The sequence below is a fragment of the Xyrauchen texanus genome, chromosome 32 (genome assembly GCF_025860055.1).
Source record: "Xyrauchen texanus isolate HMW12.3.18 chromosome 32, RBS_HiC_50CHRs, whole genome shotgun sequence".
In the NCBI taxonomy this organism is placed as follows: domain Eukaryota; kingdom Metazoa; phylum Chordata; class Actinopteri; order Cypriniformes; family Catostomidae; genus Xyrauchen; species Xyrauchen texanus.
In genome coordinates, this window is record NC_068307.1 from 21,205,576 (window position 1) to 21,232,075 (window position 26,500).

The window sequence follows — 26,500 nt, forward strand, 5'->3', positions numbered from 1 at the left end:
CTTTGGTGGGCTTCCTGCTTTGGTCTAGCGCGTGGTCCCTGTCAAGAGTGCGTAAAGAAACGGCAGTCTGTTGCGCTCTTCAGCTGTGAACTCGCATGACATGAAGCTTTAGAAATAAAACTCATGGTAAGTCGAACTTCATCCTCTCTGTTTAGCAAAACAATCGTCAATTCGTGTTTTCAAAGCTTTAACTCTTCAAAGTTTTGTAAAAAAAACTGTAATTATTATGTGACTGCTGATTAAATGCTTAGTTACTTCTGATTCAATTCATGCTTCAGAATATCATATTTAAATATTATTTAAATGAGTCGCTTTTCATACATCAAGTTATTTTATTTTTTTGAATGGCATAATGTATTGCTGACATAGGCTGTGTCTCAAAACCTAAGTGAGCTGCCTACTTTAACGTTTTGGGGTAAAACAGGTTAAAATATGTTAACCCAAAGTTAAGCGTCGTGTGAAAAGCTTATAAAAAAATCTGCTTTCCTAGATCTATAGGTCTCACAATTTATACTAAGCAGACTAAGCATATTTTGTCTCTTAAATAATAGTCCTAAATTATGGCAATTGGTTGCTGAATTGTTTGCTGTTGCTTAGAAAAAAGGTGTTGATCTTGATGTTGATGTGAGCGTGCACTGTTAAAAGTGGTGACCTGCACTTGTTACCTTAAACTTTAAAATTAGTTTTGTTGTTGTAACCTAATATATCCAGGTTGATTAATTGATGTTAAATTAAAAAAAAATAATCAAACCAATTTATTTAGATATTACCACACAAATGTATTTTTTTCAGTGTAGTTTGTCATAGCAAAAGATTTTAAAAAAAATAGTTTATTGTTTATTTGTTATTTATCATTCATCTGCAATTCCTCTGTTTCCTTGAACAGCAATTGACACCTGTGCTGTCCCATAAAATTACTTTTGTTGGCGTGAAACTAATGTAGTCAAGTCTGAAATTACCTTAAAATATTGTTAAAATGTTGTTTACAGTGTTATTATGCCTGCATAGTCATTTACAGTATAATACAAGTCAAGTCATTTGTATATGTATAGAGCTTTTCATAACACATCGTTTCAAAGCAGCTTTACAGAAAATCATGCTTTAACAGACAATTCAACTGTAATATCTATAATGTCTTCGTTGTGTAATTTGATTAAATATGATGGTAAATTGTGTATAAAATAAATTATTATTAAATAATTATTATTAAATAATAATTGTATTTAGAACCCCTGTGAGCAAGCCGAAGGTGACTGTGGCACGGAAGACAAAACTTCATAAGATGTTGATTAATGGAGAAAAATAATATTGGGAGAAACCAGACTCACTGTAAGGGCCAGTTCCCCTCTGCCTAAACAACAGAAATATAATGCCAATATGAGTTATTCTTGTGCAGTGCATAATTGTAACTAACTAATGTTAAAATGATTAAACTAAGTAAGTGTTAAGGGCCAGTGTTTTAACAAAGATTTTGTATGAACTGTTAGATTAATGTCTAATGTCTTTGAAGTTCATCCTGTATTAACTGCAGAAGTTCTCATAGATGCAATTGTCCTTTGTTAGTTGGCCAATAAAGGCTTTTGTTGGCAATTCATTGATAGTCTATGTATTCCATTTCAAGAGTGTGGTCCATCAATAGACAAAGGTGATGCAGGCAGCGATCAATGAGGTGCATCACAGTTCAAACTATAGGCCATTTCAGTGAGGTTCGGTGTGGTCCATCCTTATTCCAAGGTTCAGGTGGGGTTCATCCTAAATCCAAGGTTTAGGCAGTGGCATATGAAGTATCTGATGTCTTACAATTGAAGTTGGCATCAGTTCATCCTCTGAAGTCCATCGTAAAAGACTGAAGTGATGTCAGGCTAGCACCGGCTGTAGTTTGACTTCATCACTCAGTGACACGTATCTGTGGAGTCAGATACCAAACAGGAACGGAGCTGGATCTTGCCAGCTCTGGTAACCTTGGGATATGAATCCCAAGGTTGAGTCAGGGCAACACATAGAATAACATTAGCGTAGATGCCATTCAAATTATTGCACAGTTATAGATTATGAGAAATGTTTCTGAGAAATGTTTCTGGTTCAGGCAGACATAATTATAGTAGTCTAAATGTGAGTTGATGGATAAATTAGGTGCATGTCTGGCTAAATAGATTAGTCTTTAGTCTAGACTTAAACTGTGTGAATGTGTGAGTCCTGAACAATGTTATGGAGACTGTTCCATAGTTTAGGTGCCAAATAGGAAAAGGATCTTCCTCCTTTTGTGTATTTTGATATTCTAGGAACTATTAACAAGCCCGAATTTTGTGACCGTAATGAACGTGATGATATATAGTGTGTCAGTAGGTCATTGCAGAGCTAGACCATTCAAAGCTTTGTATGTAGTTAACAGACATTTTTTAATTAATACCAAATGTATTTTATTTATTGAACTTGCAGTCCCGGTAATACATTACAGTAATCTAGTCTTGGGGTCATGAATGCATGAATTTGTTTTTCAGCATCAGCAACAGAAAGTAGTATTTGAGGTGGAAGAATGCTGTTATACAAACATTGGTAATTTGATTTTCAAAGGACAGATTGGTATCAAATATAACACCTAAGTTCTTTACTGTAGATGACTATGTAACAGTACATCCATCGAGAGTCAAATTATATTTTAGTGGCTTATTTTTAGAGGTTTTTGGTCCAAATATTAATACCTCTGTTTTATCGGGCCATCCGATCTTTGATTTCATTGATACACTGCTAATTTGGTGAAATTTCGTCAGGTTTATAAATAGATCAACGTTAAACTAGATAGGTAAAGTTTGTCAAGACAAACTTTGTTGTTGGCTTGACAAAGCCTTAGTCTGAAAGGAAAAAATGTAGATGGATGGATGGATGGACAGACAGACAGACTGACAGACAAACACCACAAAGCACCAGTGAAATATTTTTTCGCCTCTAGAAGCTGCTCCCATACTGTATAATGACAGTGGACCTTTCCCAGCCGCTCCAGCACTGGACACAATGGGGGAAAGCTATCGGTGTGGATTTTTGCAGATAACTGATAGCTCCAGTAATATGTCATCGGTGCCGATTAATCGTCAAACTGATATATCGGTCGACCTCTAAACAGTCCAAAGGTCTTTGCCAAGTTTGGTGAATGTAGCTTGAAAGCTCTAGAAGGAGTTACAATTGATAAATGTAGTCTTGCTTTAGGGATTTTAAACAAAGTCTGTGTCAAGCCAACATAATTTATTGTGTTTTATTTCACCTCAAACTCAAACTATCATGCTTTTCTAAAGCTTGGGTGAATAGTTAAATTTGAGTGGACTGAGTGAAGACCGGATGAGCCAAAGATTTCTTTTCTTTTTTTCTTTTTTCCAGTGACATTGTTTGCATTTTTTAGCAAGGCATGCAGCTGATTGGCTCACTCTTGGCTGCCGTGTCTACAGTAACCACTGCTGAGTGATGTGCTGGTGCAAAGGTGTGTGGTTGGAGACATTTCCTGTGCCTCACTATTGTTCTGAATATGCTGTTCTCTTCTTAAACAGCTCATGACAATTCATTATCTTCCCCACAATGCAGAGTTTTAAGATGGCTTGAAGTTCCTCTTTTTAAAAAAAAAAAAAATCTGAGGCTACTATTTGATGACTCACCAACTTGGGAACAAAAATCAATGACAGACAGTCACCTTCCCTTATTATTCAATGTTCCATTTGATTGCTATTTTGGAAAACAATGTCAGAAAGCCTTAGTTCTCAATGTTATCTCTGCTGTAATGGTCTACAGGTTGCCATGAAGAGATGAGAGTTATTTATGTTTCTAAGAGAAATAATAATAGTAGAAAAGCCATGATTAATACTAACCATTGTGAATTTACTATATTTATGTATGTGCAACTCAGTGATCTGACATATTCCAGACATAAGACCTATGTTTGGTAAACTGCAATGTCCATGTTTCATGTACTGTATGTAATGACAGAGAGACACTGGCCAAACTTTGTGAAGGTACAAGATGCTGTGATGACTGTCTGTTAATGTCCATTACCGTCCATTCTGCCAGCAACAAAAAGGCATACTTCTGCTAAACACTTCTGCCTTCCACTAGTGATTTTGACCAGCTTTAAACAAAAAACAATGAGCATGCTGTCGATTACCACAGATTATATTTTCGACTTGTCCCTCAGCATAGTTGGGGAGTAACGGATTACATTTAACGGGATTACATATTTAAAATACAAAATATTAGTAACTGTATTCCATAACAGTTGCATTTTAAATAGTTGGTCATCAGAATACAGTTACATTCAAAAGTATTTTGATTACTGAATAGATTTCTTTGCATTTTATTGTCATTTGTTTCATTATATATTTAGTCTATTAAATTGGAAAAATTTAATAGATCCGATCCGAGGAGCGTTTGAACAGTGGTAAAACTTGTCTTTTTGTTTTCGTTTTTTTAATCCCCCTTTCTATGGAATGTCCAATTCTCACTACTTAGTAGGTCCTTGTTTGTGGTGCGGTTACTCACCTCAATCTTGGTGGTGGAGGACAAGACTCAGTTGCTTCCGCTTTAACCTGTGCATCTTATCACGTGGCACATTGTGCATGACAATGCAGAGACTCACAGCATGTGGAGGCTCATGCTATTCTCCGTGGCATCCATGTACAACTCACCACGCCCCATAGAGAGTGAGAATCACTAATCATGACCATGAGGAGCTTACCCCTTACCATATGTCCCTCTACCCTCCCTATCAACCAAGCCAATTTGGTTGCTTAGAAGACCTGGCTGGAGTCACTCAGCATGCCCTGGATTCAAACCTGTGACTCCAGGGGTGGTTGTCAGCGTCAATACTCGCTGAGCTACCCAGGCCCCCCCGGTGAAACACTTTCTTAAGATGTGTGACATTCATACTATTAGATAGAAAATGCTGTCATGCCACATCATGGAGGAAATTTTCCCTTGGTTGATCAATAAGAGAATCGACATAAGATAAAAAAAAAGTTGTCATTGTGTACTCTGTGATGTTTTTAAGTAAGATCGGAGCAACAGATATACAATAGTTAACCTTGTGTAAATTGCCATGTGAACATTTAGCTTTATGCTAAGCTAAAATGCGATCTCTAGTCCTTTTACATGCACTTGTTAACAGGCACAATTATATTTTTATAAAAAGCAGAAATGTGAAACTTGTGGTTTTGTTAAATAATCCTGTACATAAATGTGTGTGATTTAGGGGAAAAAGTTGTCTGAATCATCCTTCTAGAGAAGGGACTGCTGTTCCAATTAGCTGAATTTCTGGTTATGTGTTGGGTGTAATCCAATTACAGAGTAATTAGTTACTGTAATATAATTACTTTTTAGAAAAAAAAGTATTGTAATGCATTACATTGTTAATTCTTGTAATCAGATTACAGTTACTGACTTCCAATTAATTTAATTACTTTTAAGTACACCATAGTGTAATGCTTATTTCTAATATATCTGTTAAGTAGAATTCATGAATTATGGCCCTTTAACGAGTTATTGTGAATGTGAGGTAGAGGTCTTCACGGGTCCAAAATTTCAGACCCTAACCAGACCCGTCTATTATTTGAAAGCTTGGACCCGTACCCATGCGGAACCGAGAAATGCCCGAACCGGACACATGTATTATTTGAAAGCTGGGACACAGACCTGGCCGGGAGACACAGAGCTGATCAACACAGATTTCATAGCTGATTGCTATTAAGTTACATTTTACATTTTAAATGTGTCCGTGTCAAGTTAATTTTCAAGTTGTGAACTTGACACAAAACTTTGTGTCTTACCTAATGTAATGTTAGTAGCCTTCTCCCCTGTGCCTGGCTGTGATGCATATAATCCATCCTCCTTGCCAAGAAAGTTGGTAAAATACATCCAGATTTTCTGTGATTCCTCTCTTGCTGATTGAAATAGCATAGCTAATCCACTCATTATTTCAGCTTCAAAAGTCCACTTGCTGTCACAGTGACGGATGACACATGCAATTTGTTTAGAATCAGCTTTGCAGTATTTTTGTGTCTTGCATAAGATAACTTCGACTGTTTGCTCTTTTGAACTATAATAACAATTGTTCATTCATTGCCACGGCTGCTAATGTTAGCATTGCTAATTTGCTATTGTGTGCATTTACTCCGCTCTGGCTCTGATGTCACTCAGCTCATTGTGACTCTGCTCCGTTATTTCGTGGCCACACTTTCTCATCCTAATTTTACAATGTTACAAGTTACAATACACAGCACCATCATCATTATCAGCACAGTCTGATCACGGCCGGGTCTTCTCGGATCGACTCACATAATGTAGCAATAGAATGGGACTCGACCCGGCTTACCATATAAAACGTGGATTCAAACCTATACATGTACCGAGTCGGGTCTCGGTCCTCGGGTTAGGGTGGACCCTTGAAGACCTCTGAAGTGCTGAGTGTATGACTTGTGTGTAACAATGAACAAGGAAGAAATATAGATATTATTTTGTATTTGTTGAGCAAAAAAGTGTTAACTTAAAAGTAAAGTAATTAGTAATGTGATTTCTTTTTCAATTAAGTAATTAGTAAAGTAATTGGATTACAATTTTAGAGAAACAATTAATAATTTGTAGTGGACTATTTTTAAGTAATTTACCCAACACTGGTGACCTACATTCCTCTGAGCAGATTTGTCTCTATTTAAAAAGTAGGGCTGTCAATTAAGGGCTGTCAAATGAATGAACAGTTTTAATAGAATTAATTACATGATATGATGATTAATTAATCAGATTAACTGCATATAGCAACACTTGCAAAGAAAGGCCCCCAAATAAAAATAATTCAATAAATATTAATAAAATAATTCTAAATGATTTCTATTTAAATATTAATAAATATATAATTCAGATAATAATAAAATACAGTGCATCATTGTGGCAGACGAGTAAAGAATTGATTAGACAATAAAAAAATGGCCTTTGAAGTCTATATATTATTTACGTAAATATAATTAAACATCTTTGACACACAGTCAGTTAATTTTGCAATTGAGACAGAAACTTTTGGGGTGTCTAACGTTGGTTGCATCGTGTCATAAACACGCATTTTTAGGACGCTGTGTCAAATTAAATGTAGTTTGAATGTTAGCAAAACATATCTCAAGACCCCTGCATTCGGAGTTGGGCTCTGTCCAGCTGTGTTTGAACATAAGATTAGGTCCTCATTTTGTGCTGTCAGTAAGAGTGTTTTTTTTTGCTTGTACCACTGGAGTTCTTACTGTCCCCTGCTGACTAGGACTTGCAAAAACACGAAGGTGGTACTTCAAGCTAAGTAAATGTATTCCATTTTTTATTTAATAAAAATACATAAATTAACTGTTAATCACGCTTAAATTGATAGCCCTTGTAAACAATACTTTTCTAATAGTTACATTATGTCCCTTTCTGGTATTTTTGCACATATCATGTAAAAGGTAACTGGTTTGCTCGTTTTACTTAGTCATGACAAGAGTTGAAAGACTGAATATAACTTTGCACAGACAGGGTTAGTTAGTTAGTGATTCTACAACACTTGTCTCATGTTAACACGCACAATGCCAAAACAGTATGTATTTTAACGTTTATCACCATGCAATGCCTTGTCCCATAGACTTCCACTTTAAGGGCATTACTGTAACTGTGATTTTGAATTTAGGGAAGAGTCGAAATTCTATGCTGTATTAGCTAATCTCCAATTTTCTTTTGACGGTTTTATGTTAAAAAAAAAAATAGAGCTGAAGTACATGGAGACCATCCCACCATCCATATATTACATTTTCTTAGAACTCTGTAGTATAGGCTGAGAAGAGTCAGCCATTGTGAAAGTTGAAATAATTTTTCCCCCAAAGACTTCACACCTGCCATATTGCCTGCACATAAACACGCTTTCTCTTTTCCCTCTCACACTTGTTAATACTGTGTTATAAGGTGCCCACAGGGTCAGATGATACATAGATGAATGGTTATGTGTCATGTAGTGGCTGCTCTCAGTTCTCTACATTGCCAGAAACACAACAATTCTTAAACAGCACAGAGGCAGCTCCAGTGAACACGTCTAACTGCAAATGATTAACATCCATTCACAATGGTCATGTCCTTCCTAGCATTGCTCTATCATTGAGTTGAGGATATTGGATCAGCTTGAAGAGGATGTTTACCTTTGGATTTACATAGTCAAAAATACTTGATGTAAATGCTATGCAGAGTAAAAACTGTCACAGATGACCATAATGTTACATATCTTTGATGCAAAATTGCAGTTATATTTCACCGCTAAAAACTAGATATAAAAACTAGAAACAAATAAGAGTAAGACTATAAAGCTATAAAATGTATGTGGATAGCATAGCTCCGATAATTTGGAGTTTGATATATTGATGAGATCTTTTCTGAAATTCTAGGGTAGACATTTATTATTCCAAAATTACTGGAGTCTTTTTTCCTCAGGAGACAAATCAGTGAATCAGTAGACTTGGGATAGTTCACCCAAAAAGGAATTTTCTCCCATCATTTACTCACCCTCATGCCATCCCAGATGTTTGACATTCTTTCTTCTGCAGAACACAAACAAAGATTTTTAGAAGAATATCTCTGCTCTGTAGGTCCAAACAATGCAAGTAACTCAGATTACATGATCAACTCAGGTCAGAACTTTGAAGGTCCAAAAAGCATAAAAAGGCAGCCATAATCCATATGACTCCAGTGGTTAAATAAATGTATTCTGAAGCAATATGATAGGTGTGGGTGAGAAACATCAAAATGTAAGTCCTTTTTTACTATAAATTCTCCTCCCTGCCCAGTAGGTGGCAATATTCGCCAAGAATGTGTATTGCCTAAAACAAAAGAAATTTGTTATAGTGAAAGTGAAAGTAGAGATTTATGTTAAAAAAGGACTATAAAATATATCTGTGTTTCACCCACATCTATCTTATCGCTTCTGAAGACATGGAGTTAACCACTGGAGTCTTATGGATTATTTATGTGCTTTTTGGAACTTTAAAGTTCTGGCCACCATTCACTTGCTTTGTATGGTCCTACAGAGGTGAGATATTCTTCTAAAAATCTTTATTTGTGTTCAGCAGAAGAAAGAATGTCAAACACATTTGGGATGTTATGAGGGTGAGGAAATGATCTGTTTAAGAAAAAGTCTCCATTTGCACTCAATTTAATGTTATTGTTTTCTTTTTTTTTTCTATGAACAGCAGAGAATGAGAGATGTTTTTTTTACCAACTTCAATCAATGAAAGCTACTTTTTCAATAGAGAGGAAATGTAACATTTTGCACTGATTCACTGAACAGGTTATTATTTCTTCATAGGAGGAAAATGTGGATGTAAAGGCCCTCAGGGCCAAATTTCATGCTAATTTAGAGATGGTAGGTCCTGGAGGTGGAGCTCCCATCAAACCTCACACAGCTGGTGTGTTGCCAGAGTCTCTAACCAATGGAGTGCGCCGAAACAAACCTTTAGCAGTGTCGCCAAGATCAATCCTTCCTCTGAACTCTTCAAGCGAATCGAAGATGTTTGGTTTGGGTCCTCATGAAGTGTTTCCAAGACCTCCTCCTCATCGTGTAGGAGCTCAGGAGACTCCTAGAACACCCACTTCGGAGGTCAATGTGACGAACAAAGTCAAACTAGCTGGAGAACTTCTTCAGAATAAGGTGGTACTAAAACAACACAGCGAAATGAAACTGTCTCCAACTTTCAAGCCACCGCTGCCGAGTCAGAGGAGCGTGTCGGAGGTTGCTCCCCTGAGGAAGCCACTTCCAAATGTTGGGCTGCGGCCGACAAAGCCAAAACGACCTCCGTATGTGAATCTGGATCATTATCGGAAAAAAAAAGCACCTGCTATTCTTCCCAAAGGACACGTAGAATCAAAAAGCCCCAAAGGTAGGAGGCATTTTGCTTAAACAAATGTTTTTGTTGAATCCGGTGAATGGAGAACAAATGCATTCTCAGATCATATTACTGCATGCACATTATTCAAATTAGAAACAAACTTGTGAGCAAACTTGTAATGTGAGAAATACATTATTAATCAACAGTATTTTACTCATATTTGCAATCAAAATCATCAAGAGGCTTATTTTTGACCACAATATGGTTCTTTAGACGCAATGCAGGACTTTTTAATGTAATAAATATGTTTAATATAACTTATGGACTTTTTCCTTGCCATATTAAGATGACCTTACTTTTAATGACTTTTAACAGGAAAATGTGGTGTTTTTTATTGTGTCTATGGTTTATTTGTGTTTGATCATCAGGACCAGCAAGACCTCCAAATAAACCCAGCATGCTCTCATCATCTTTTTCAGAATTGTGAGTAATACTGTATGTTATCATTCAAATGTGGTTGTCTAGCCTTTCCTATTTGGGGAAAGACCCAAACAGTTTGAAAGGGAAGGAACAGGAAACTGTAATATTAGAATCTCTGTTCTGTCTATTTTTCCATATCTGTACAGTATCTCTGATGAACAAAGACAAAAATTCAGAATTACATAACAATGTCTTCCAGTCTAATTTAATGCTTTGCATGTGCATCTTTAGCCCTTGTGGAAGTAGGTGGGTGTAGAGCATGCATTGTGACATTTCCTGAGTTCTCATTCTTGAGAAACAAGCTCAGAGTGGCATGTAACACACAATACTTTTTTTACCTTTGAAAAAGTGTATGCTTTTTATATTTTCCTCCCACTGTATTGCTTTTAAAATCTAGCATCTGTTTGTTGTAACTGAGCCTGATTGGGCTAATGTATTGTACTAACTCTGATTTTAATTTGGTGTCTGTATTAGAAACGTGGACCCAGAGCAGGACACCTATGATGACATAAGCACACTCCCACCACCTCCTCCTCCTCCCCCTAAACCCAGAAGTAAATATCAAATGAAGACACCCACACATTCTGCAATCTGATGCTTTAGCATGGCTAAAAGGAATATTTTGTTCAATACAAGTTAAGCTCAGTCGACAACATTTGCAACATAATGTTGATTACCACAAAATCAAAATCAAGGTTATAGTGAAGCACTTAAAATAGAAGTGAATCATCATTTAACAGATTACCAGGATTACAGGGTGGCAACATTGTAAAATTGGATATAACGTTACACAGAACATTTAGTATGTGATTTTATCACACTAAAATCATGTTAACGCTCATATTGTTTACATCTTGTGGCTATAATTTTGAAACAGTATGTTTTATTGTAAGTGCCTCAATGTAACCCAGATGTACACTTTTTTGTAAAGAAAAGTGGGGACACGTCTAAATACATTTTTGTGGGAATCAACATGATGCCGGATGTTTTCGATTGAGCTTAACTTGTATTGAACTCAGAATTTTTCTTAAAACTTGAGATGTTTTCCAATAGAACAATTTAAGGCCTAATTTTAAGAGCACTAGTGCTAAGTGCAGCGCTATTCGATACATGCAAAGTCAATGGGCATGGCCATGAAGTTTTAGTATTTTTGTGCAATCATGCACTAAGTCTAGGCGCAAGTGTGTTTGGTGAAATTGCATACGCAAAGCGCTAATGGGCTGGGTCAAGTGCATTTTAATTCTGAGGATCTTCTCCTGCACCTTCTCTGTCCTATTATAGAGCCCCTTCCCTGTCAAGCACCAGCCATATAAACCAAAATGTACTTCTACTGGTTTAATTAATTTATTGAAACCCGAAAATAATTTAACTAAAGCTATTTCCAAAATCAAATTGCACTTCAAATGAAAAAACAGTATGATCAAAATAATGTAGTCATTTTACACTCTCTAACTTCTTCTACCAGCCCCTATTGAAGTTACTAAAAAAAATCACTCTACGACAACAGATGAAAAAATACAAATACAAATTAGATCATAAATACAATTGTAAATATAAACATAATAATAATAATAATAATAATAATAACTAAACCATGACCTAAAGATAGGTTAACAGAAATCTCATAAAAATCTTTTTCATAAAACAGCTACAACATTGATCGTCATGGACATAATTTGATGTTCCACTGTACTTTCAGAGTTTGGACATTAACTTTATTACCACTTGCTGGTTGAATCTCCAAACTGCAAATGCAGGAACTGAGTTAAGACTTTACGCTGAAAACATTCATACTTTTGAAACGTCTTAGCTCAATGACTTATTTCTCTGAAAATTAGCAAATTTTGCTTTGCTCCACTTCATTACAATACACCCACAGTTTGCATGCATACACCCACAGATAGCGCTTTCATGATGGTGCAACACAAAAATTGGGCAAGATGGTTGTAGCATATACCCCTTAATTGCTTAGATGTTGTTCTTTCATAGCCCAGGAGGCTTAATGAGTTCTCAGTTTTACTTAATGTGCTGTGCAGAGGTGGGTAGAGTAGCCAAAAACTGTACTCAAGTAAAAGTACAATTACTACAAAAACATAATTACTCAAGTAGAAGTTAAAGTACTAACATAAATAATTACTTGAGTAAGAGTAAGAAAGTATCCAATTAAAAGAGTACTAAAGTAGTTAGTAACTCATTACTTTCACAAATTATATAATAGACGTTAACTCCCCTATATTCCATTACATAATACACATTGAACATGCACTACAGAATTATGATTATTATTAATGGAAATCTGTCATCATTCACCATCATGTTGTTCCAAACTTGTATGACTTTCTTCCATGCAACACAATAAGGAGATATTTGACAGAATGTTTGTCTGAGTCACTATTTACTTTCAGTGAATGTTTTTTTTTAATATATATATATATTTTGAAAGTGAATGGTGACCGAGACTGTCAGTCCCTAATATTCTGTCTAACATATTTTGTGTTGCACATAATACAAAGCCTTCCTGGTTTGGAACAACATGAGGGTAGAGAAATTATGACAGAATATTAAATTATGGCTGAGCTATCGCTTTAAAGAGATAGTTTACACCAAAATGAAAATTCTCTCATCATTTACACACCCTCATGCCATCCCAGATGACTTCCTTTCTTCAGCAGAACACAAATTCAGATTTTGAAAAGATTATTTTAGCTCTGTGGGCCTAATTTTTGATGCTCCAAAAAGCATATAAAGGCAACATAAAAGTAATCCATAAGACTCCAGTGATTAAATCCATGTCTTCAGAAGTGACATGATAGGTGTGGGTGAGAAACAGATCAATATTTGTAATTTTTTGCTAGACGGCAGGGGGCGATATGCAGAGAAGAATGTGAATCACGAACAACACAAGAAGAATGTGAAAGTGATCTGTTTCTCTGTTTCTCATCCACACCTATCACATCACTTCTGAAGATACTGATTTAACCACTAGAGTCTTATGGATTATTTTTATGCTGACTTATGTTTGTTTGTTTGTTTAGCTTTAAAATGTTGCCTTGCCACCCATTCACTTGCATTGTATGGACCTAAAGAACTGGGAAATTCTTCTAAAAATCTTCATTTAAGTTCAGCAGAAGAAAGAAAGTCATACACATCTGGGGTTGCATGAGGAGAGTAAATAATGAGAATTGTAATTTTTGGGTGAACTATCCCTTTAAGGGCACTTGTCAGATCTGGATGAATTTGTCAATCAGAAGAGAGGTTTGGAAACATTTATAGTAATTATTACAGTGATATTAATTACAGTTATATATAATGCTGAAATATAATGCCTTATTTTGGTATTTCATAGCTTTTAAAGTCCTGTGTGGATTCTTATTTCAGTGTAGTTACAGTTCCCCTTCTGTCACGTGTTTGCCTCCCGACACATTATTACCTGCTCCCCCCCGCCGTGAGGCCCCACCCGGTACGTCCAAAATTATTGTCCTGTTAGTGCCCCTTGCACGGAGCTTAGACGCATGGCTTGCACTTCCCAGCCTGTCACGTTGGCTGGCCAGGACCATCCGACTCGGCTGGCCAGGACCATCCGACTCGGCTACGTGATTTAATTCGCCAGGCTCCCATCTCGTTTCAGCGGTATTCGCTCCATTCCGATGTGCGGCGAAAACGCTAGAACCTTACGAGCAGAGATTAGCAAGTTACTCAAGGACGCGATAGAGCCTGTCCCTCCAGCCGAGATGAAGAAGAGTTTCTACAGCCCTTACTTCATCAAAAAGGCGGTGCGTTGCGGCCAATCTTGGACCTGCAAGTTCTCAATCAGACCTACAAAATGCTCACGCAGAAGCAAATTTTAATCTGCGTTCGGCATCACGATTGGTTCGCGGTGGTAGACCTGAAGGGCACGTACTTCCGCATCTCCATTCTCTCTCCGGTTCAGAGCATCTCCTTTCTCGGTTTGGCGTTAGACTCGGTCTCAATGTCAGCGCGCCTCACAACAGAGCGCTCACAGTCAGTGCTTGCGTGCCTTGCTCACTTCAAGCCAGGCACAGCAGTTCATCTCAAACAGTTCCAGTGGCTCCTGGGGCATTTGACATCCTCGGCAGCAGTCGCGCTGCTCGAGTTGATGCATATGAGACCGCTACAGCACTGGCTTCAGACTCGAATCCAGAGATGGGCATGGCGCCTTGGCATATACCGTGAGTTTATCACTGTTTATCACCCCCTTCTGCCGTCAGACTCTCAACCCTTGGACAGACCTCTGTTTGGACAGACCTCTGTTTTCTGTTTTCAGGTTGGGGACCTGCAAGCATTCTCTGTCAGCGACACTTGCCTGGAGTTCAGTCTGGCTGATGCTCATGTCATCCCAAGACCGTGACCGGGCTACGTGCCCAAGGTTCCCACGACCCCCTTCAGGGACCAGGTTGTGAACCTGCAAGCGCTGCCCCGGGAGGAGGCAGACCCCGCCTCTTCATTGCTGTGTCCAGTACGTGCTTTGCGTATCTACATTGACAGCACGCAGGGCTTTAGATGCTCTGAGCAACTCTTGGTCTGCTTTGGCGGACGGCGGAAAGGAAACGCCATCTCCAAACAGAGGTTGCTCATTGGGTTGTTGACGCTATTTCCCTAGCCTATCACACCCAGGCCGTGCCCCCCTTTGCGGGTTTGAGAAGTGTGGCATCCTCGTGGGCCACGGCACCTCCTTAGCAGACATCTGCAGAGCGGCGGGCTGGGCAACACCCAACAAGTTAAGTTGGTCTCGTCCCGTGTTTTGTCAGGTCCGAGCCGGTAGAACTCGGTAATACGGAACAGCCGACCGGGTGTTCCACTTGCACCTTGTGCTCTTCACCAAGCTGATCCAGTGCACCTTCTCTCCCAGGTTAGCCAGTGAGCTTTCGCTTCCTGGATGCTCTTCCTCCCTAGCCCTCTGGCCGCAGATTCAGTGGGGGAATCCGCCGCCAGACCCACCACGAGTCGAGTGTTCCGTGTTGGGTTTGGGCTCTATAGGCATAGTTCCCACTCTAGGCAACTCCCTGTGTCTTATTTTTCCGTGGTACTGTACCCTGCTGGCAGGACCCGTGTTCCCTTGGGCAGTCCTCGCTGCCCCCCCCGGTCGCTGTGTCTGTAACAACTCCTCCCTTGTCAGGCAGGATCTACCACCGCACCATGTCCACAGGTGGCTTGACAACCCCCGTGTGTATTAGCCACAAGTTGCCTCTCCCCAGTTTGGGCAGGTCGTGGTCTCCGCAGGGCCTTTTCCCCTTGAAAGACTAGGAACGGGAAAGGACACCTTCCCCAACGCATCTATAGTTTTAAGATAGCCCCAGCCGCTTTTTAACTCAATGACGAGAAACATAGAGCGAGAAAAGGTCGCAGCTGGCCGGTTGGCTCCCATGCAAGTCATGTCGCCTGTTTCCGTACGGGTACGGGGAACCTAAGAGTGGTATATGACACCTTTTTGGGGTCATTGGGGAGGGTTACGTACAGCCGACCCAGCTGCTTCTAGTGCGCAAGAGCCTGCTTGCACCTGGCTTGGCAGCCATGTAAACACGGGTTAGAGCATGGCGTTTTTTAAGTGGGACCCCTTGTGTCACTACAATCGACACAAAGTCGAGTGAGTGACAGAAGGGGAACGTCATGGTTACTGTTGTAACCTCCGTTCCCCGATGGAAGGAACAAGACGTTGTGTTCCCCTTGCCACGTCACTATCCCTACCACTGTAATGCGCCGTAACCGTATTCTCGGCTCCTCAGTGAAAACCTGTCTGGCATTCGTTCGCCCTCTCCCTTTTTACCTGTATGTCCGGGGCGGGGCATGCAAATTCTGTCTGCTAACTTGACATTGGCCTTTTCTCAAGTTCAAGTTCAGAGGTACGCGAGGCTCTCAGAAGAGACCCCTTGTGTCACTACAATCGACACAACGTCTCGTTCCTTCCATCGGGGAATGGAGGTTACAACAGTAACCATGACGTTTTCAGTGTCGTATTTAGATCATTAGTTCTGTACAGCAGTACTGCCACACTCTAAATGCAGAGTACACAACCTACGTAGGGCACAAACCCTGATTGTGGAACACTTGCTGTGTCTGAAACCACCCCCTATCCACTATATAGTACAATATTTCGAGTTTTCGCTATTTTGTAGGAGTGTCTGAATTCTGAGTGAGCCACTCGTTCCCTACTTTTGTTCACTCATTCTTACCCACAATGCACTCTAATTTCAAGCGTACATTTCAAGTACACTCGATGACAACTAATTTCCCACAATCCACCACGGGGAAGACGTATGAGCTGGGAGTTTACTGTTTCCTTCACTCCTGCAAAATTTTAGTTCATGCTGAATGTAGTAAATTACTTTTTGACAAATCATTACTGGATTAAAATAACATAATAACATATAGAGAGACAAAACATACAGATACATTTTAAAATGTACTCTTTATTTGATCAAATGTGTTTACTCTTTATATTAACACACATTATATATTAAAAATGACAAACAGAATGAAGATTTATTGTATTAATATATTATTTATTAAGAATAACAAATAAGGCCAAAGTATTTTAAAATTTATTTTGTGACGTTTCTGCACCAGCCCCAGAGCTCCAACACTCTCATCTGAATTCACTCATTTTGTTCACTTACTGCTGAGATATAGTTCACTGACTGCCATTCACTATATAGGAAATAGGGAATGAGTGAGCGATTGCGGACACAGCCACTCTCGTCGCGACGATTGCCTCGTGCATATCACACGCGCGCACCCCACGCTGCTCGCTGTCCACGTGCAGAAATGCTGTCTGTTCGCTCTCCAGTTTAGGGTTAGCGATTTAAAGATAGCCTTTAACCTTTTGGTGCATAACTATCACACACAAGTTGTGTTATAGACATGAATGATACAGTATCAAGTCCTGTAGATTACTGGAGAAAGGTGCGCTATTAATTAAGTGATTGAACTTATGATAAAATTTGTAACACCTAGAAACCAAACAGAACAACCACCTAGCAATGCCCCAGCAACCACCCAGAATGTAGCAACTCTTAAAGGGACAAGTCATTTTTTTTCTCAGGAGAAAAAAAAATCCATTAGCACTTTTTTTAATCTCATTGCTGTCTAGGAGAAAGAGTTGAGACCTTAAAGAGATGTAATTTGTGATTTTTCTTTCCAACGATCAGCACAGAATGAAAGGGATTTCTTCAACCAATTTAATCCATTCATTAACACAGTGTTTATGTTTTCTTATGTTGCAGACTCTTGGACTGACAGTTACCCATCTCAGCCTAGTGAGGTCGGTGTATTGGGCTATTTTGTGTGTGTGAGACTGAGAGAGAATGTATATTTAAGGGTCACCATGAAGAATGGTTACAGCAGTGCAGTTGTTTTGACACTTATTTTTGTGTGGAGTTACTATTTAAACTAGGTCTACAGGAAATAGCACCTGCCGAATAGAGCAGCTATTTGCACTCAAATAGTCAGGTGGAAACACAAAAATTTAAGACAAACTGCATCCCTTAATGTGGCTGCAATGTTGCTATATACTCTTAGCATCTATCTGCCTTTTTGGTGTGTGTTCTTATGTGCCGTTTAATTGTTTTGTAGGACAGCGATCATGAAATCTATGAAGACATAGACAAGTAAGTCATCTCACTGTTCATATGATATGTACATGTATGTCAGTGTTTGGATGAGCAGCATTTTCTTTTAAACCATTAGAGAGCTCAGAGTGTCTGCTCTTTGAACCCAACCTCTAATTCACACAATTGCTGTATATTATTGGTAACACTTTACAATAAGGTTCCATTTGTTAAAGGTGCAATATGTAAGATTCTAAAACCCTTGTTATTAATGACACCTGTGGCCATTAAGTAAACTGCAGCCAGCTGCCTGTTGCTCGTGCTCACGCTCGTGCACACACTCCATAGGGACGTGAACATCGACGTAATGTACAAAGAGGCTGACCGTGATCCACCGGCATCATGCTGACAGATGAGTCAGCATAATTAAAATTACACAGTTTTTCAGACTAAACTAAAACTACTTATCAGCTAACATAGCATACTGATACACACATACAGCTACATACTACCGAACTATACCAGACAGTTTACTGTTGCACTGCACTGTTATGTTGCACTATTGTATGTTTTGTATGTCATATGTTGTACTTTGGTCAAGAAACCAGCATATTTGCTTAAATTTATCATGTATACCTGACTTTTAGTGTTTTAGAAGATCGTTGAAATTATTTGAAAGTTACAAAGCAAGGTAGCTTGCAATTTGTCAGCATTAGCAGGCAAGATCAAGTTAGCTAAAATTACACAGATCAATCTTATGACACTATATTTCACATGCTTTGCAGTTATGTATGCTTACCTGTCCAATAAGTAGAACGCCAATTCAGGGTCAGTTTTGATCCCCAAAACCAAACAAAGGCCCCTCCAGGAATCAAATACCCTGCCGATGTTCTCTCTAGTTTTCGCTCGACCATGATCACGTTCCCACTTAGCCAGATGGGATTCAGTAGATAAATGTTTTGGGTTTTTTGGGGCTAACTGTGAGTTTGTGTTGGAGTCGGTGTTGTGCTGGGAGCCAGATGTTTTCTGGATTCCATCTCTAAAATATCTTTACCTAGTGTTGCAGTTTTTTGGCACTGTTGAATAGCAGAAGAGAAGCTGTTACTGTCTAAGGCAAGGCTCTCGGGAGCGCGCATAAACGCCACATCCTTTGGATTTTCCCGGCAAAACCAACCCGCTCCCTTTGCATGAAAATCTGTCTAAATCTGTTTGGCAACCTAGGAAGTCCGGGAAGGGCTAATTTTTTAAGTTGCATTACAAGCTGTTCACACATTGGCAAAAACAAAAGGTGAATTTTACATGAAAATTGTTGCATACTGCACCTTTAACGTTAGTTAACAACATTATTTAACATGAACTAACAATGAACAATACTTATTAAGCATTTATTAATCTTAGTTAATGTTAACTCCAACATATACTAATACAGTTTAAAAAAAAAAGTTGTATTAGTTAATCCACTATGAACTAACATGAACTAGCAATGAACAATTCTATTTTTATGAACTAACATTAACAAAGATTACTAAATTATATAACAAATATATTGTTAATTGTTAGTTCATAATACCTAATGCATTAACTAATGTTAACGAATGGAACCTTATTGTAAAGTGTTACCATATTATTTAATAGGTAACATATTTAATAGGTAACATATCATAAAAAAAAATCCTTAATCTTTTCAAAAATATATATACTTGGATTTAATTTAATACTGAAAATATCGACAATGTACTATTTTACCCAATGTTTGAGTATGCGATGTCTTTTTGTGCTGATTAGAATAAACTGATGAAAAAAAGGATACTTTGAATGCACTGCACTGTAAATTGCTTTGGATAAAAATGTCTGCCAAATGCATGAATTTAAATATAAATTAGAGTATCGCAATATTAGCATTGCAAGATGGTGATGTCAAACTCTAATGGAATTAATTGTGAGAGGTGTCTCTCGAGCTCTTCGAATGAGGAGCACTATTTATGTGGTGCAGAGTATTTGCCTATGTAAAGCATTTCAAATCAGTCACTTATGAGGCTCCATTTTAGTAAGGATGACATTACAACCATTAGCACATTAACATATGATGAGCAACATTTACATATCAGTACCTATTCAGTATTCAGCATCTTGGCATGATTTGACAAATACCTATGCCAGTGAGTGGAGGTCAGCCAATCGTAGTAAAGATTCTTTAGTCTTAAAATCTTACAGGTAAAGTGGCCAAAAGTGCCAGAAAAAGTGTGGAAAATACAGCGGTTTTCTCAGGTTTTCCTGAGAGAAAAAAATACAGCTGTTAACAAACTGGAATGGGGGTTTGAAAGTTGTATCTTTTTAGGGAGTTTTCCATTGCAACTGTTAGACTCCATAGTTTTGTTCTTGGTTGTATTTCCTGTAAAACCGTTGAAATGATAACTATTGTGGAAAGAACTAAACAAATTAAAACATTTCTAATATTTCTCGATCATTTTAATTATGTTGAATAATTGCTTTTGGAAACATGTCTTTATAAAATATCTCATACTATTTTTTCACACAGTATAAACAGGTGAAAATACATAGCTGCCTTTATATTTTAGGAAGTCCCCAAAAAGGTAAACAGTCATGTTTACCTTTTTCTTTTGCATTCCATGTAGGACCAAATAACCTTTTCCTAATTCAACATTTAATGGAATATTTAAAAGTAAATTTGATCAATATGTTTTTTCTTTAAATATCCACTGTCTGCAGAAGTATCGTTTTAATCACTTTAATTCAACTGTATTTGCAGACCACCTCCTGTCCCTACCGAGAGGAAGCTTTCAAAAGATGCTAAAAAGCAACTAGAGCTGGACAAAAAAGAACAGAAGGAAAAGCAAAAACAAGAACATGAGTATAGAAAAAGGTTTAAGGTAACTATTTATCTATGTTGCAGCTAAAAGGATGATGTCATTAAATGTGTTTGCATGCAGCCTGAAGACATTAAAATGTGTGTTATGTGTCTGGGTCTAGCTGAACGGACCTATTGAGGTGATCCACATGGCTCGCGTGAGAGAGGACTGGCATGGCGGGAAGGATGATCTGAGCGTACAGCAGGGGGAGAGCGTGGAGATCATCCGTGTGAACAACAACCCTGAGGGGAAATGGCTGGCACGAAACCTGGAGGGAAGCAGTACGTCAAGATTTTTCTATAAACTTAATTAAAAGAATGTTCTGGGTTAAATACAACTTAGACTCTATAGCCCCTATACCAAATCTGGGGTCTCTAAATCATACTCTATAGCATCACCACCAGTTCAAAACTTTTATTTTGCGTGTATCTTTTGAACCATTTGTCCTAGAAACACAATTTTTGTCTGATTATGCTCATCCTGATGATTACAGTAGCTTCCATTTTTGATTATGATGTTTTCAGATGTAAACGTTTCATGTCCTTTAAACTTTGTCCGATTCGTCCAAGCAATGGCTCAAAATAATCTCCAGACCAAGCCGCACATAAATGATCAGAAATAACTTTGAAAATTATGCCAATGCAATGCAAGTTAACTAGGTCAACTTGAAAATGGATTGACTGTACTTTATTGCATAAATCCTGCTTCAATTAAAAAAACAACAACAAATAAACTGTAACTATTTTCTCAGAAATAGTTGCATAGTCTCAAACAAGAATGTCTCTTTGACATCAGTCAGACTTGTTGATTATGTGGCGCAGTGGTTAGAGCTCTGGGCTTCAGTTCAAAAGACTGGATGAAACCTGGTTTGATACCTGCTTCAGCTGGTATAAACGTTGTGACTCTGTTGTGATGGAGCACTTTGCATTGTGCTTAGGAAATGGCTTGGTCTGGTTGTTACTACTGTTTGTTTGTAGTATTGCACTTATAATAGAAGTCAATGGGCACGGCTTACCGGAGTGTTTAAAGCAGAAATGTGCAGCTTTTAGTTTTGTTATAGCACATTCTCCAGTACAAAAATGTATTATTTGATCTGTTAAGTGCTCTAAGTGAATGTTTCTTTAGTGGTGAGATTACTCTAGGCATATGAACACCTGGTTATGCATTACCAATGTGATGAAACCACAAACGAGGTTAGTAAATGTTTCTATCACACTAGTCTCATGTAATTATGTATAATGTTTTTAAGTCTGGTGGTTATACTTTAAAACAGTGTGTATTTTTAAAGTTAAGTTGAAATTATTTTCACTCAAATATATTTAGAGCTCATCTTGAATTGAACCCAGAACAGTCCTTTAAATTTTTAAATCCTTTGCACAAAGAACACGACCACTACACTTACTTTGGTTAATTTGAACTTAGTTTTATGTTTACTCAAAGGAATATCCCAGGTTCACTACAAGTTAAGCTCAATTGACAGCATTTGTGGTATTATATTGATTACCACAAAACATTATTTTGACAAAAAAAAGCAAAAAACTGGGTTCCAGTGAGGCAATTACATTAGTAGTACATGGGGCCAATCAGTAAATGTTAAAATACTAATTGTTTCAAAATAATAGCCACAAGACATAACCAATATGCATGTTACATGATTTTGGTGTGATAAATCGCTTACTTACCTTTTCTATGTAAAGTTATAGCTTTTACAACTTTGTTGCCATAACCATGTAATTAATATAAGTGCTTTTATAAAATAATAAGTTTCACATTTCTGCTTTTAAACCCTCCAAAAATTGGCCCCATTTGTTTCCATTGTAAGTGCCTCTCTGTTACTTCGATTTTAACTTTTTTAAAGAAAAGGACGGACAAGTTGAAATTATTTTTGGTGGTAATCGACATTATGCCACAAATGCTGTCAATAGTTCTTGTATTTTGATTAGAACTTGTATTGAACCCAGAAAATTCCTTTAACAGGGGAAAGAAAACAACAATAACATGTTAATAAAGACATACATATGTGTTTACCTGTTGTAGTTGGCTACATCAGTAATGTCTGTGTGGACGTGGATTATGAGGAAGTGAAGCGGAAAATCCGTCAAGCCACTCTCTCCTATATCCCTTCTGTAGGCCAAACCGTCGACCAGGAATTGTACGATGACATCGGCTCCAGCAACGAACTCAACAGGTGAGAAACCATGCTTCATGTATGGATCAACAAAGGTATTTCTTACATGCCTCAAATTGAAATTGATCTCATATTGATTTTTTTCTCTTTCAGCAGTTTTCATAGTGATGGTAAGTAATTCACTGACGCAATTTCAGAAAGGTCAGATGTTGTTTTTCTGCATGGATTGACACGTGTTTGGCTTTTGTCCCTCTCAGATGTGTACGATGATGTGGACCCGCTAATGAATGAAGAGTTTCCTCCCCCTCCACCAGAGATCAGGTATCTGCCATCTTTCTTATAATTAATGTCTTTTCGATTGTATCTGTCATTTAAAGTGACAGTTCACCCAAAAATGAAGTCTTAATTTACTCACCCTCATTTCGTTCCAAACCTGTAAAACTTTCTTTCTTATGTGGATCACAAAAAGAGAAATTCATATAGTTTTTATTATCCTTAACACAGACTACTCGACTAGTCTTTCAAATTACCAAAGGACTTGTCGATTACGAATTGGTAGGTTTGCACATTCCTAGTTTTCACCCTCATGTCAGTCCAAAGATGCTATATATATATATATATATATATATATATATATATATATATATACAGTACTGTACAAAAATCTTGTTTCACAAAAACATCTGTCTTAAGATGGTTATTTATATCTTCAGCATAAGTGTGTCAATAGGAAATATAAATGTTAGACTCTCAAATATTACTTTTGCAAATAGAAAAGATTAGAATAGAAGAACAGGGAGCCCTGCAACAGATGTCATGGCCACCACAAAGCCCCCCACTGAACACTGAGTCAGTCTGAGTTTACATAAAGAGACAGAAGCAATTGAGATAGATAGAAGAACTGTGGTGAATTCTCCAAGAAGCTTGGAACATCCTATCTGCAAACAACCAAGAAAAACTATGTCCAGGTGTACCTAGGAGAACTGGTGCTGTTTTAAAGCCAATGGTAGTCACACTGAATATCAATTTCGTTTTTTTTAAGTTTACTGGACTTTGTATGACATTAAGTGATAAATGAAAACTATTTATGTCATTATTTTCTATGCAACATTTTTCCCAAGTGCCTTAAAATTTTGCAATGTACTAATATATATATATATATATATATATATATATATATATATATATATATATATATATATATATATATATATATATATATATATATATATATATGTTAACTATCCCTTTAAGTAGTATGTCCCATCATCTCCTTTGTTTCATGGAGGAAAGAAATTAATACAGATTTGGAATGGCTTGGGAACATTGTTGGGTTGTTTTTGCAATAAAATCAACTGGTCAGTGTAAGAAACAGCAGTAAATTATTTTTATTTTATTTACATTGTGTTTGCAAAAGTCCCACATATATCAGTTTCCGCCAATTTAGCTTATGCTTTAAACGAATGACAAGATCTCCAAGCCACTTTATAACTGTGTGTTAATGGATAACTACATACCTGTAAACTACCAGAGAGAGAAGAAAGACTGCTTTGTTTCACCAGTGTACAATATTACCTGCCGTTGAGAAGTTTGTATTATTAATATTTATGTATTGATCACTAACAGTGTTGAGTAAAAATGATAGTTTAAGATGTTTCTAGTTAATTCCATCTGATTTTTCATCAGCCATGATCCAAAAAAGGCCAAGCTGCGTGAAAAAGATGAGAAAGTGTTGCGAAAGAAGTTTAAGGTGAATCTGTCTCCTTGTGTTTAATTTTTACTTCTCATATAAGATCTGATCCTTGTTGATTTTTCTCATGGCTGTTGGATGTCAAAAACTGTAGTAAAAATGTAAAAAATATCGAACGCTTATTTTATTATTTGTATCAATTTTTTTACAGTTTGAAGGGCCCATCAGAGTTCTTTACACCATGATGGTAGATCCTAATGCTAGTTTAAAGAAAGGTGGTAGCAAAGACCTGACAGTTGTCCGTGGAGAGATTCTTGAGGTTCTCCAAAAGACTAGTGAGAAGAAAGCTCTGTGCCGTAACAATCTAGGCAAATGTGAGTCACACGCCATCATGTGGGAAATATATGCCATCAGGTTTTGTCTTGACTCATGATGCAAAAGCAGTAAAATAAACATCTGCTTTTATCTTAGAAGAGTTCTATATAATTATTTTATCATGAAAAGTTTTGATAACTAAACTAGTTTTATTTTTTCTTTGCACAGATGGATATGTGCCCCTGAATTATCTTCTGCATGCGTGTGTATATGTTTATTCTAAAACTGAATAATGCCTAAATACTTAATGACAGATTTTGTCCATTTTATTTACATAATTTTCTTCAGTCTTATCAAATTATTTGTTTTTGTTTTTCAGGGAGGGTGAGATCTACGATGACATTGACACTGCATCAGGTATGTCATTTTTATTCCTGAGTTACAAATGTTGCATGTTTCATGTTTATGGTGAAAATTCATATAAAGACATTTTATTTGTTTTAATTTGAAAGCGATTAAAAAACATGAGCTTGTTTGTTTAATTATTGTTCGTTTGTGTGTTTAATGGCAGATATATATGATAATGATGACAGCTGACATGCTAAGTGGCAATACGATGGTGACCTGAGAAAGTAAAGAGAAACTGCACATCTTCCATTCCCCCTAACAAATGAATGAATCACACAATTTAAAGACATTGACTTTAGTTTTGAATATTGTGGAAATAAATGGGGGGAAAATGTATAGCATGATTTAACATAGGGATGTTTTTTTATATTAGTATTATTTTGCATTAAATAATTTTTTACCTCTAAATATATGTTTAACTCTGTGTTACCTTATAATGACTTTACTACAAATGAATGGCCCTTTTGTCAATGGAGTAGGTGTGACTGTTAATGTATCCAAATATTAGGCTTCATTGTGATATTGGAAATTTGGTCTGGATTCGATTTGTACGTTTCATAATAATTTTTTCAAAATGTGCGAATGACATTGTGACAGGACGGAGGGCAGGCCGGGTCGTGATTCTGCCCTCCCGGCCCCTAATCAAGCTAATCAAACCTCAGAGAGGGATAAAGCCCAACTGGAAGCTGCAGTATAACAGAGAGAGTGATTTACGGACAGCTGTCCGACACTTGTGTGTGTTTGTCTTTTTGGTTCAGTTTGATATTAAAATATTTTTTATATTGTCAAGCCAGTTCTCGCCTCCTCCTTTCCCTTTAGCTCCCTTTACACTGGTGCCGAAACCCAGGAAAGAGGAGGAATGTGCCGTAGATTGGTCCTCGGCCACTCCTCCACCCTCTAATGGACGACAGCCGTGCCTCCCCAGACGGATTGGAGGCAGACATCTGGCCTCTGGTGGATAGAATGCTCTGCTGCGTTTTTGGTGGATGGTAGGGGTCTCCTCCGCCCCTGGCAGCAGTAACCGCTCTAGGCGGTTGGTTGGGAGCCCCCCACGTCGGCAGCCATTACTCTGCTTCCAAGCAGCCGGGCTCATCCGTCCTCCGGCGGATGGCCGCGGCTGCTCCGTTGGGTTGGATGGTAGTGGCAATTCCTCCTCTTTCCTGGGTTTCGGCACCAGTGTAAAG

General features: G+C 37.7%; 1 protein-coding gene across 2 annotated transcripts; it reads left to right on the top strand.

Annotated features, from left to right (window-relative positions):
* On the top strand, nucleotides 1-26,500 carry si:ch73-40i7.2 (FYN-binding protein 1). Of its 2 annotated transcripts, none has more exons than XM_052101811.1 (16): nucleotides 1-126; nucleotides 9,341-9,911; nucleotides 10,289-10,343; nucleotides 10,815-10,894; nucleotides 17,582-17,619; nucleotides 17,931-17,965; nucleotides 20,676-20,796; nucleotides 20,897-21,056; nucleotides 22,813-22,963; nucleotides 23,057-23,073; nucleotides 23,161-23,224; nucleotides 24,590-24,653; nucleotides 24,805-24,967; nucleotides 25,137-25,170; nucleotides 25,288-25,325; nucleotides 25,480-26,500. In XM_052101811.1, exons 1-16 carry the CDS (start codon nucleotides 124-126, stop codon nucleotides 25,503-25,505), a joined length of 1,620 nt encoding a protein of 539 aa, XP_051957771.1. In that variant the 5' UTR covers nucleotides 1-123; the 3' UTR covers nucleotides 25,506-26,500. The 2 variants fall into 2 exon arrangements, with proteins under 2 accessions (XP_051957771.1, XP_051957772.1); XM_052101812.1 differs by having other exon boundaries at nucleotides 23,060-23,073.

Coding starts and splice junctions, on each gene's coding strand:
- si:ch73-40i7.2 (XM_052101811.1), top strand. Junction 17,620..17,930: donor ACCCATCTCAGCCTAGTGAG/GTCGGTGTATTG, acceptor ATTGTTTTGTAG/GACAGCGATCATGAAATCTA. Junction 24,968..25,136: donor CCGTAACAATCTAGGCAAAT/GTGAGTCACACG, acceptor TTCTTTGCACAG/ATGGATATGTGCCCCTGAAT.